The sequence below is a fragment of the Myotis brandtii genome, unplaced genomic scaffold, assembly GCF_000412655.1.
Source record: "Myotis brandtii unplaced genomic scaffold, ASM41265v1 scaffold284, whole genome shotgun sequence".
NCBI lineage: Eukaryota > Metazoa > Chordata > Mammalia > Chiroptera > Vespertilionidae > Myotis > Myotis brandtii.
This window is the reverse complement of record NW_005360846.1, coordinates 447199-460373: the sequence shown is the minus strand read 5'-3', so window position 1 is coordinate 460373 and position 13175 is coordinate 447199. Positions and strand designations below refer to the sequence as shown.

At 43.8% G+C, this 13175-nt stretch overlaps 1 protein-coding gene across 2 annotated transcripts in view; it reads right to left on the bottom strand.

The window, feature by feature from the left end:
• The window catches only part of ZZEF1 (zinc finger, ZZ-type with EF-hand domain 1), a 106996-nt gene that overhangs the window by 34404 nt on the left and 59417 nt on the right, over positions 1-13175 (bottom strand). For both annotated transcript variants that reach the window (XM_014541948.1, XM_014541947.1), the window contains exons 30-37: positions 12898-13062; positions 9025-9144; positions 7929-8090; positions 6262-6391; positions 4331-4469; positions 2620-2785; positions 1745-2007; positions 669-838 (exon numbers count right to left, since the gene is read on the bottom strand). In XM_014541948.1, coding sequence (XP_014397434.1) covers positions 669-838; positions 1745-2007; positions 2620-2785; positions 4331-4469; positions 6262-6391; positions 7929-8090; positions 9025-9144; positions 12898-13062 — 1315 coding nt within the window. The remainder of the gene's footprint in view (positions 1-668; positions 839-1744; positions 2008-2619; positions 2786-4330; positions 4470-6261; positions 6392-7928; positions 8091-9024; positions 9145-12897; positions 13063-13175) is intronic.

Below are 13175 nucleotides of genomic sequence, written 5' to 3'. Positions count from 1 at the left end.
GAAAACCGACTTCTGCGCATGGGCCACAAAGTTTCAATTGCACTGTACGTGCGCCCGCACGTGCTATTTTGTGGAAGAGCCACACTCAAGGGGCCAAAGAACTGCATGTGGCTTGCAAGCCGCAGTTTGCCGACCATGGCCCTAGAAGAAGGCTTATTCCAGTCTCTAGGCAGGGAAAGCCTAAGATAAGCCTGAAATATCTTTTTACATAAAAAATTAAGGACATGCTTGCCCTGGCTAGTGTTGTTCAGTGGATAGAGCACTAGCCCAAGCACCAAAGGGTCATGGGTTCATCATGGGCCAGAACTAATCTTTTTAGGTGCATAATCTTATTCAATCCTTATAAAAACCACTAGGAGGCAGGTAAGAGTAGTTGGCACTGACATGGAACCACTTGAACAGTGTTTTAAGCACTTTACATACATTAACTCAATGTACATAATGTATGTAAATCCTCACAACAACCTTATAGGATAGGTATTGTTATCACCATGTTTTACAGATGAGAAAACTGAATCGAAGAGATCGTGGTAATGTGCCCAAGGTCTGATGGAGCAGAGCGCAGCACCCAGGTAATCTGAGTCGAGTCTGTGCTCTTAACCTCTCTGCTCTGCCCCTCGTGTGAATGGCTCTCTGTTCAACCTGCACAGTAAAGAATCATTACTTACATTGCAGTGCACAAAAGGGCCTGTATCTGCCGGCTCCTCAGCAACCTGGACAGCTTCCTTCTCCAGCTGCTCCTCTGCCGTTCGGGTGGGCACGATCACTGGTGGGGCTTGATTTCCTGGAGTAGAGTTACCATCTGGCAATACACCAAGAAGAGCTAGAGCTTTAAGACCTGCATGGAAGCAAATGAGAGAATGGTTAAAAGTTTTATAAAAAGGGTGATTTCCTGCAAATGCCATAAACCACTTTGCTACTTTATGGAAATAAAAGACTGAATTCTCTATAAGCCAAACCAAGGAGTACTCAATACAAACCTCCCTGGCTATCTAAATCTATTCAGCTCTGATTTCACACACCAAAAGTTTGGATAGTGAGGGATATATGTACTTTATTAACAATAGATACAATAGGATTGTCTATTTAGAAAATCATCAACAGTAACGTAGTAGCCCCACACAACCAGATTTCTAAATTCCCACTGCCATCAGATAGCAAAATAGCTCTGAGGCACAGAGACTGCCCACCTGCTACTTATTACAGGCCTGATTTCCCCCATGTTGACTAGAATGGGGAGTCCATTATTCTGCAAAGAATTTAAATGTCTCAGAAGTTTAATATTCACGTTATTTTCTTCTTAGCTCCCCTCAGTAAAGTCAAAATCATCTAGATATTTTATTAGTCAAACTGCTTTAGTTATAAATAGCTCTCATTTAGAATACAGTTGTGTGGGAGTAGATTTGCATTCCAGGTTTTAAAAAGGCTAAATTCCTCTGGCAAAGTTAAGTCTGATAGATCCAAATACGAAATACTTCGTCCACAGACATCAAGCGGTTAATTATTAATTTATTTTACATCTTCATGTACATATGTTTGAGAAACTGCTACTTTAATACCAACGTTTCTCTCAAATGCATTTGAGAATTAAAAATAAAGTCCTGCCACAGGGGGGACACTGCTTGTGGGAAACTGGACTGTGTAGCCTCTGAACAGAGCAGAGTGTTTCACTGCTGCGGGGCTTTTCCTTCACAAGCAGCTGAGGGCTGGTTTGGTTTGGCTTCTGTGCATGAGGAGCAATCACCTTTTCCCTGGTGAGCCTTCATGAGACAGTCCCCGACAAGCTGCATGCACTGGCTCCGCAGGGTGACGGCACAGCTGCGGGCCCGGGGATCCAGCTTCTCACCATCCACTTCCTCTGAGCTGGCCAGGTGGGCACTATAGAGAGCCAGGGCGGCAAAGAGCAGCCAGGCATAGTTGTGGATGTAGGGCTGGATGAGCCTCTGCCGGTCGCTGCTCCGGATGGTCACCATCGGGTGGGCCGTGATACTGTGGGTAGGCAAATGGCTGCAAAAGAAAGACATTTTTAAGGCCTACACCCTTTTGTGAGGCTCCAAAAAGGAGAACAGAGCCTCAGGGGAGCACGTGCATGGTCACAACTGAGCATTCATTACCTCTAAGGCTATGGCTATTAAAAAGTTAAAGGTAAATAGGTGTCCTCACCCAGAAAAATGAATAAACACAAACGTTGTACATATCATTTCAGGATTTCACAACCCCCAGAAAACTGTATATGAAAACCAGAAGATGTAAGAGTTCCTTACTGATAAATTTTGTAGGTTGTAGTTACAGCATATTGGTAATGTAAGGAAATGCCCATAATTTTCAGAGATGGATATGAAGTATGTAGAAAAGAAATGATTTAAGATCTGTAATTTGCTTGAAAATACTTTAACAAAGAAAAAAAAGAGGAAGGAATAAGCTAAGCACACAGAGCAAAATCTTCCCAACTGCTCAATCTGGGTAATGGGTGTTATGGGGATTCATTGTACTAGTACTAGTTTCTTTACTTGTAGGTATATTTGAAATTTTTTATAATAAGAGGTTTTTAAATTATAAAAAATAGCCAAGGAATACATAGAAAAAAAGTTACAGGGTTAGAGGACATCTGAGACATACCCATAGGAATATTTCTTTGCTGCATAGCATCCATAGCAAAGGTCAAAGTCATCGCACACATTGCAATTCATCCTCCGGCCTATGATCAAACCCTGGCAGTGGTCACAGGTAAACTCCATGTTGACCATTTCGTGGTCATCTCCGTGGCCCTCAGGCTTCACCCCACCTGAGGAGAAAAATATCAGTGTGAGGTGGACTGGGCAAAGGGCTCGTAGAACGGCTGCTTCCAAACCTAAACCGACCCCAGAAGCAGAGCTGTTCCCAATTCACTGATCGGGACATTAGAAGCCACAAGCATCTTCTGGAGACCAGGCATTCTGCCCAGTGGCTCTGCACATATAGAGGAACAATATTCTCTGCACAGAACGTCTTATCAATGGTATCGTGGACTGACGCCCTTTTCCAGTGCAGCAGAGACTGATCAAATCAATGACCAATTTCCATTATGACCACTGTTTGGTAGAAACAAATCCACGTGCCCATTCATGAGCTACCTACCAGGACCCCTCCTCTGACAAATATTAGGCATCTACTGTGTATTCCTGGTAATAAGCATTGAGGAGGGACCTGGTTTTTGCTCTTACCTTTTCATTTCAGAATCAGAGATTAAAACAGACTTCATAACCCCATAGTGAGAAAGAATGTTAAACACAAAAGAGACTGACTGACTGCTCTGGTTTCCTTCCTACTCTAAATCTAGTGGGTCTCCAAACACTGCCATAGACTCTACTTACTGATCCTCACACCTGACCCACTTCTGTTCCCACTGCCACAACCCTAGCCCAGACACTAATCCCCTTGTCACCACTGTGATTGACTTCCTAAGGGAAACTCATATGGACAGAACCACCTTCCTCTAGCATAGCTCTGATCATGTTAATATTCTGCTTGAAAAACCTTCCCTGCTCTCTGTAGACTCATTCAAATTCCTTAGCCTAGTATGTCAGGGCCCCACAATCTGAGCCCCGCCTGTCTCAATCCATCACTCAGCTGGACACGTGAGCATGTCTACCAAAGCATGGACAGATGCTCACTCCTCTGGCACTGGACTTTCTGCTCTGGATGGTGATGCACTCACTCTCCAAAGTTTCCTTCACGTCACCCAGTTCTAACTTTCTTCAAAGACCAATTCACATTCAACCTCCTCCACAAGCCTTCCCTGCAGCAGTGATCACTGCCACTTCTCAATGTTTCCAGAATAATCTGCACTTCTCCTCTGTAACTCAGTATGCACACTCTTGTACTAGAACACATGTCCAGTCTCCTTCCAGGGCAGGGCTGTATCTTTTACCACTGGGCCACGTGCACAAAGAGCACTCAACTGCTCACTACTGTTGGTCTGTTTTACCTCAGCACCTACAAGTCAAGAGTTTCAAGAATTTTTGAAGTTTGCTTTTTGTGTATGTGTATTTTACTAATTCTAAACACTGCACGATTCAGAGGAAAACTAATTTCCCGGAAACTCAACTGAAAGTACATTCATTGGTCCTGAGTACTTATCAAGTGCCTACATCCAGCATGATGGAAGGTAACAGAGCTCTGGAACCTAAGATTCAGCTGGGGAGATAAGGCTCATATTTGCTAACAAGTCAGAGAATACTACTGGGCAGTATCTTCATTTAGTACAAAGAGAATTTAAAAATGGACAAGATCATAGAAAACAGAAACAATTATTCCTTTTGGGCATAGCGTATGCGACCATCGAATTTACCTAGGAAGCAAGTTTTGCAGAGATCCATGTCACTGCACTGCAGGCACCGGTAGCGATGCCAGGGGGCAATCTCATCACACCCATCACAAGAGATGTCCACATTTAACAGGTCACAGTAGCGAGCAATAAACATGTGCATCTGTAAGGTGAAATGAGCACAATTATCCAATAGCCACTATTCATTAATCAATCCATCCTTTAATAGGTCCTTAAAATATTCCAGGCATTGTACTAGGAGCTAGGATTAGGAAATGAAGGAGCTTAGTGTCTAGTTGGGAACTCCCTCCAGCAAACAGATGACACCATACAAAATAATAAGGGCTTTGATAGGCATATTCAGGAGGCTTAGAGAACACAGAAGAGGGACATCAATGGGTGTTAGGTTTTTCAAAGGAGATAATTCCTCAATTGTGACCTGAGGGACAAATTGGTATTAGCTAGGTGGGGTTAAGGGTGAGAGCATGCCAGATAGAAGCAATAATAAGCTCTATAGGAAGCAAAAGGGAGCTAGACTCAAGAAAGTGGCAAATATTCAGTATATAGAATACATCAGGGATGGGGAATAACCAGGTAAAGTTAGAAAGGGTAACCACAAAGTGCCTCCAGTGCTAGTCTACGGAGTCACCGACCATCTTAAACTAGAAGACGAACGTGATCAGATTTGAGCATGGTTATTACGTGAAGACTGGATTGAAGGGGGTAAGACTGGATAGGGAAACTGACCATGACAGACACTGTTAAAGCAACCCCATGACCTCCCGGTGCACAGGGCTGGGCTGAGCAGTAAATGAGACTACAAAAGGTGGGCAGATTTGAAAGGCATTAAGGAGGCAGAAGGAGGATTCTTGGGGAACCACAGGATATAGGGATCAGTAAAAGGGAAGGGTCAAGAACGACATCCAGCCTTCTGGCTTGGGTACTTGGTTGGACAAGGGTAGTGTTCACAGTTACAGGAAACTGCAAAAGAAGCACTGTTTACTAGCATTTAAAAAGAAAAACCTTCTGGGGAGATAGTAAGGGCACTGTTTCATGAACAAACAAATTGTTTTACTGGAAAGTAACTGGGGGCCACGGTACGGTTTATCTTTATAGCTTAGAAATAAGGGAAATAAGTCACTAAGTCACCATACAGTAGTCGTTCAGAGCAAATATGCCAAGTCACTCTAGAACTACAGAAATTTACAAAGAAAAATCGCAAAGGCCAATTTGGTGTGCTCCATCCAAGCACCACAGAAGTGCTATATGAGTAAAGTAACTGGCACATAGTAGGCATACAATACTAAGAAAAACCAATGAATCTGAGGCAGCAGATGCCTGGCACAATGTGATGGTGACAGATTAACACCGAGTGGGAGAGATGGACATGCAGTTATCTGAGCCTAGTGCCTTTACACATCTGAATCATGTAACTCTGATTCCATGTCCACATGGCTGCTTCCATGCTCACCAAGCAACCTGATTGAAACATGGCTTCCCATGTTGCTTGCCTATAGGAGAGGTCAGGGCCTTCAACAATTCCATCTCTCACTGTAAATTAATTAACTGGCCTCATGAGCCCATTTTCTGTGAGTCTAGTTCTATGGGAGAGAGCCACTCCCTGAGTGTGGTCAAGTCAGTATCCAGGGCCCCTCAGGTAAAGCCCACACTCAGTGACAGTGCACTCACTAAGGCAGTGGTCGCCAACCTTTCGGACCTCACGGACCACTGGTTGGCGACCGCTGCTCCAAAGGTTTCCTTAAACCAGCGGTCGCCAACCTTTCGGACCTCACAAACCACCAATGGTCTAGGGACCACCGATTGGCGACCGCTGCACTAAGGTGCTGTCTGCCCCGAGCCCTCTCAGGAGACAGCCTGCTGCGCTCCCCCAGGCAGACTCGCCTCTCCAAACTCCTAGCAAATCACTTTAGATTACTCTAGTTGAAATGTCTTACTTTCCTCTGCTTCTCTGGATCTTCCTGGGCTATTTTTTCATACCAGGTCTCAAACATGCCATCCTGACACTCATCCATCCATTCTGAATTCTGCTTGGCATCAGCAAGCTCATCTTCTTCACTCCATTGGCTGAAAGAAGGACAAAAAGAGAGGAAAGCATGCCTCTCCCGACAATCCTAGAAAGTGCTGGTTAGCAGACTGTGTCCCATGGGTCTAAAACATGGGGTATTTTTAAACTCAGGGGAAGAGGTCAATTTGCTTTTCAAAATCCCAAGATTTTCCAGATGCTTGATAAATATACACCAATAAAAAGGGAGATGCCCTTTCCAGGGCAGACTACAATGGCTGAAGAACTAGAACTTAAAAAGTTGTACCTACATGGCATAATTCTACTTGACAACCTACTATGTGCCAGGCACTGGAGCCAAATGAAGTGACTTTTTTTAAAAGTCTTATTTGGTCATGCTCAGCACACCCTAGTGGGATCAGCATGAGAAGAAAATCAGGAGACCCTGGGGCTTTAACTCTCCCACTAGCGGCTGCAAGATCTTAACACAGCACTCAGCTTGGTCCTCAGTTTCCTCATTTCAAATAAAATTTCATATAGATAATCCATGGGCCCTTTAGCTGCAAAATTGTAAATATCCATTATTTCAGTTTACAGTTTGTTTTAGTCACTAGAATTTTAAATACAAAATGATTTGCTCGACAGAAAATGCAAAATAAATTACCAGCCAACAAATACTCATTTGTTCATTCACGTGTTCCAACAAACTGACTTAAGTCCTGCTCAAACTGAGCTCTGAGCTAGGTGCTATCAGGGACTGGGAGGCCAGGTGTGGTCCCACCCAAGGACTCATCACATAGGTGCAGACAAAGCCTGAAACAATGAGCAGACTGCCAGGTGACGGCCCCTGTGCTGTGTCCCCTCTGTCAGCCAAGAGCGCCCTCTGACAGCAGAGCCATGGCTGAGGTTTGGTAAACAGAGACAGCTTGAATTCTATCTCCTTTTCCCAGAATATCTCTTGAGAGTACTGTTCTGGTGTTAACTCATTCATTTATTTCCTCCTAATTCTCTCCTCTTGCTTTTCTTCTCCCATTCTCTTCTCATTTCTTTTCTACCCACATGAGTGCTTAATGAGTAGCTTGAGCAGTGTGGAAAGACATTCATTAAAAGAGGAAAGGAAAAAAACCCTTTGCAAACTATTTTTTTTCCTCATGCTTTAAGTCCTTATAATGTGCAAGACGTTATAGTGGCTAAAAGCACATATACACATAACAAAAAATAAAGAAAAGGATTCTTCAATTTAACAAGCTATACAATTCCAAAAATGCAGAGAATCCTCATCCTCCGGGTGTACAGTACAACCACCACCAACTAGCTTACACACACAACCATGTACCAGGGACTGGTCCAACTCATTTATTCCTCCCAACAATCCTATGAGGTAGGTGCCATTACTATCTCCAGCTCTAAACATGAGGAAACTGAGGCACAGAGCGAGTGAATAACTTCCCCAAGGTCACCAGCTAGTATGTAGCAAGGCCAGGATATTGCACAGAGAGCCCAGCTCCAGAGTCCATGCTCTGAACCCCTATGCTACATGCAATCCCTGTACTGCACACTCGCCTTTAAGAGCTGCAGAGTGTGGGACTGTGCTCTTACCTGATCACACTGTCATGGACACTTATATTTTCTTGTGACATTTTCATGAGGAGATCTGGTAACTGAATGTCAACAAAGAAGGTGAGATCACTGGGTTCCCAGCCCATATCCAAGAGATGAAGTACAGCTGTCTGAACACAGGATAAGGCAGGCAGCAAGGACCTAAAGAGGCCATAAAAGTGAGAGTTACCAAAGCTGCGCATCACCAACAGAGATAACAGACACAAAGGCAGGGAGCTGGTCTGACTGAAGTAGAAAGCACAGGGGAACTCCAGACTGCTGGTCTAGGTTCCTTATCGTCACCTCTCAAGTTTCTCATACTCCATACAAACCTTCTTCAAAGAACAGGAGTTCAGAAAGCACAGAGTAAGATTCCCACTTTGCCAGGACTACCATGGGGGACATTTAATGGTAAAGGACTGACTAGTAAAAATCACCTCTCAATAAATAGCAAGAGCAGGGCCAGCCCCAACTTAGATTATGCAACTTAGATGTAGAGAAGAACCATTTGATTTAAGGTTTATGTCCAAACCACGTACTATGGAGAAGACTGGGAGTGGCTTTATTATTTGTTTTAAAACTGTACACAATACGCCCTAACTGGTTTGGCTCAGTGGATGGAGCGTCGGTCTGCGGACAGAAGGGTCCCAGGTTCGATTCCAGTCAAGGGCATGTACCTTGGTTGCGGGCACATTTCCAACAGGGGGTGTGCAGGAGGCAGCTGATCGATGTTTCTCTCTCATCGATGTTTCTAACTTTCTATCCCTCTCCCTTCCTCTCTGTAAAAAATCAATAAAATATATTTAAAAAATAAAAAAATAAAACTGTACACAATATAATAAAAACTAAAAATAACAAGTTACAAATTCTTAGATAAACCAAGACCCATCCCTTTTAAAAATCTGTACACCCCATATAGATTAAAAGCTGGGAGAAAATATACTAATAAGTTAACATTAGTAATTAGCTCTAGATGGTAAGATTAGGGGTTATTTTCATTTTACTCTTTGTACTTTTCTACATTTTCAACACTGATTTTAAAATCAGAAAAAGTATAAATAAATTTTTTCTTAGAAATGACAAAGTTATCCAGTACCTGTCATTTATGCTACTAAATCCTTTAATCGCTTTGACCATAAAGAGAACAAATCGATAGTAAGTGTCTCGAATTTCTTTGTGTAGAGCTGCACCACAGCCTTCCAAATGTCCAAAATAACTAGAAACAGAGGAAATCATTGATCACTCAATTGTCAAAACATCATTTATTTAATAATAATTTTACATGAAAAAGAGCTAGGAAGAAGCAAACAATGAAGTGGCACAGAAACGTAAGTAAATACAAATATACTGGTAATAACTTCAGAAAATAACAGACAAAACAGCAAGTGAGTCTGCCTGGTTCAAGAGGGCTGCCACAGGAGTATGGAAATATAATTAATCTTCCTTTGCTAATATAAGAACCACCTTCCCACCACTACCTGAATGCCAGATACTGTGTTAGGTATTTTTCACGGATTACCTCCTTTTATCCTCTCCACGGAGTCCTGCCCACCCTTTAGCTTCCCTTCATTGATGCCGTTAGCACCAAGCCCAGTCTTTGCTTCCTTGATCCTAGTCACCTTGGAGACTTCAACATCCATGGGAATGATGCCCCAGCCCCTCTGTCCCTGGTTTCTCTGCCATCGCCACCTCCAGTGATCTTCTCTATCCCCTTGGCCATCCCCGCCTGACGGTCACTTCCTTGACCTTGTCATCACAATAATGGCATTATCTCTGAAATCCTCACTTCAGAGCATCCTACTCTGATGACAACCTCTCATCTTGCTCACCTGCTCTAGGACTTCCACACAGCATTTTCAATCCCAGGAAGCCCCACCATGATGCTGTCTCATGCTCACTATCTGCTATTCCCACCATGCTTTCTTTTTGTTCCATATGCAAGCAAGCTTAACTTCGGTCCAACGTCGAGGCTGACTCGACAGACCAGGCGCTAGGAGCAGGTCCAACATCGAGGCTGACTTGACAGACCAGGCGCTAGGAGCAGGTCCAATGTTGAGGCTGAGGTCGACACCGCAAACCGGTTCAACATTCAATCCCGTCAATTAATTTGGACCAGACTATTTGAATTCCAAAAATAAAATTGGACCGCAAAGGGTTAAGATCCCATGACCAATCACACCTTAGCAATCACCAACTCCCTTACTTTTTTCTCCCTCCATATACTTGCGTAAGAAATCAAAACAGCTAAGTGATGCTGAAAGAAACACCACACAACCAAACTTACTATATCTCTTTAAATTCACAATCATAACTCTCAAATAAGCACTCAAAATTGTCAGGCAATCAGATTGACTTTCTCAATTGTTATTATTACTTCAAACCTTCCTACTTCTCCGTAAATTGCCACTACCTCCTCTTAAACCATATGGATAGCTGATGACTATCCATATATATATACACACACACACACACACACACACACACACAGAGATTACCTCCTTTTACACACACACACACACACACACACACACACACATATATATATATATATACACACACATATATATACACACACACACTAGAGGCCTGGCGCATGAAATTCGTGCAGGGTACAGTCCCTAGTCCGGGCCTGCGATCAGGGCCATCTTCCCCAGCTGCTGGCAGCCAGCCCCGCCACCCACCACCACCCATCCCCAGTTCCCTGTTCCCCATCAGGTGATCGGAGCCTGCTGGATGGAGGAGGGACCGAGATGCTGGCTGTTCCGCTTGCTCGCTGGCCCTGCCCCCTGCCGCCAGTTGCCCTGTGTGTGCCGCCGGTTGCCCTCTGTGTGTGGGGTGACCGGCGGGATGGGGGCCTTGGCCTGGTGCCGCCTGAGTCCGCTGACACCCACCCCCAGTTCTCCGTTTCCCATAGGGTGATTGGAGCCTGCTGGCCGGGGGGAGGAACAGAGAGGTTGGCCGGCAGGCTCCAATTGGGCGATCAGGGCCTGTGGGCTGGGGGCAGCTCCTGCATTGAGCGTCTGCCCCCTGGTGGTCAGAGCGCATCATAGTGACTGGTTGTTCCACTGTCCAGTCGATTTGCATATTACGCTTTTATATATATAAAATAGAAGTGATAAGCCCTGGTGGGTGTAGCTCAGTTGGTTGAGTATCGTGCACCAAGAGGTCACCAGTTCCATTCTTGGTTAGGGCACATGTCCAGGTTGTGGGTTCGATCCCCAGAAGGGGGCATGCAGGTGGCATCCAATTGGTGTTTCTCACTGATGTTTCTCTCCCTCTCTCTCAAATCAATAAAAACATATATTCTTTCGCCCTAGCCAGTATGGCTAAATGGATAGAGCGATGGCCTGCAGACTGAAGGGTCCTGGGTTAGATTCCAGTCAAGGGCACATACCTAGGTTGTAGGCTCAACCCCTGGCCCTCGTCAGGGTATATATGAGAGGCAACCAATTGGTGTGTCTCTCTCACATCAATGTTTCTCTCTCTCTCTCTCCCCCCCTCCCTTCCACTCTCTATAAAAATCAATGGAAAAATATCCTTGGGTGAAGATTAACAAAAAAATAAAACAAAACAAAAAAACATATTTTTAATAAAAATGATTACATAGAAATTCCCCCATCTTTGTACCAACAAAGCTACCAGCCAACTTGCAGCTCTATCCATACTGTGTTTCCTCCTGCTACCACAAATAGAGTCTCCATGGCTCTATTAAAGGATGACTTCTCTACCTATGCAATTGCTACTACATTGATCCCTCTTTTCCTGCATCAAGTTTTCCTCATTACTGACTCATTTCCACCAGCATATAAGTATATTACTATCTCTTGAGAACCCTCAGTTGATCCCACATCCCCTGCAATTACTGCCCTATTCCTCTGCTCCCCCCACTTTAAGGCCAAATTTCTGGAAAAAATGTCTATAGTCTTTCTCTACATTTTATCACCCCCACCCCCCAATTCTCTTCTTAACCTAATCCAAGGGGGCTTTCGGCCCCATGGCTCCAGTAAGACTATATCAAATCCAGTGTGTTCTTCTCTCATGTAACCTCTCACATCAGCATTTGACACAACCAACCATTCCTATCTTTTGAGATACATTTTCTCTTGGCTTCTATGACACCACCATCCCCTGGTTCACTCTCAATGGCCACTCCTTCTTGATCGCCTTAGCTGACTACTCTTCCTCTGCCTGACTTCTAAATAAAGAAGTGTCCCGAAGGCTTAGTCCTGAGCCCCCTTCTTGTCCATCTCTGCATTCTTTCTATGAGGTCTCACCTGTCTCATGGTTTTAAATACCATCTATATGCTGATAGTATCCAAATTCTATCCCTACTCCTGGCTTCTTTCCAAAGATATTTTCTTGATATCTTTCCTTAGATGTGAAAAAAGCAGTTCAAACTTAACATGGACAAAATAAAACTCATTGAGTTTCACCCCAACCTGTTTCTTTCATACACTTCCTTTCAGTAAATACATTACCATCCACTCAACTGCTCAAGCCAAAATCCTCCGAGTTTCCTTCCCCAGTAGAACAAGGGCCCTGTCTGCCATGTCCACTGCCATGTGTGTATATACAACACCTAGAACAGCACCTGGCACAGTCGACGCTCAGAAAGTATTTACTGCGTGCATATTAGCACAACCTGGTGAGGTACTTAGATCAGTATCATTACTGGAAAGGAGCATTACATTGATTTCACAGCTTCCAGGAGCCAAATGATGAGCATGAAGAAATGGCAATATAATCCTGTCTGGTAAAATATAAACTCATCAGGAGAAATAAACACGTTCCTGGTATTTACTTACTAAAAGGATAGAATAGAACCCAAATTTCCTTAGGATGTGAGAACTGACCAAAAACATAAATTTGTTTCTTACATAGAAATGATAGAATTATTAATTAGAGAAGATGAGGATTTCTTTAAACAACACCTGCTCATTTTCCTTGAAGACTTGTAGTTTGTACTTACTTGGTGAACTCTTTCTGGCACGTCAGAAGTTCCAACAGGAAAAGTATGTAAGGTGGATGGAAGCAATGCGGCTGCCCAAGGGCTTCTGCACAATACTGAATTATCTTCAGGACTTCAAGGATGCTCTGGGCTTGGGCTTTTCTCAAGGAAAGAACCTTTACAACACTGGAGACAGAACTCAAGTCAGGAACACCCAGAAAACTCTTGAGCTGGGGCAGAAAGAAAACACACCCCGCCCAAGTTCTGACGCCATATTAATACAAGGGAAATACTATTGT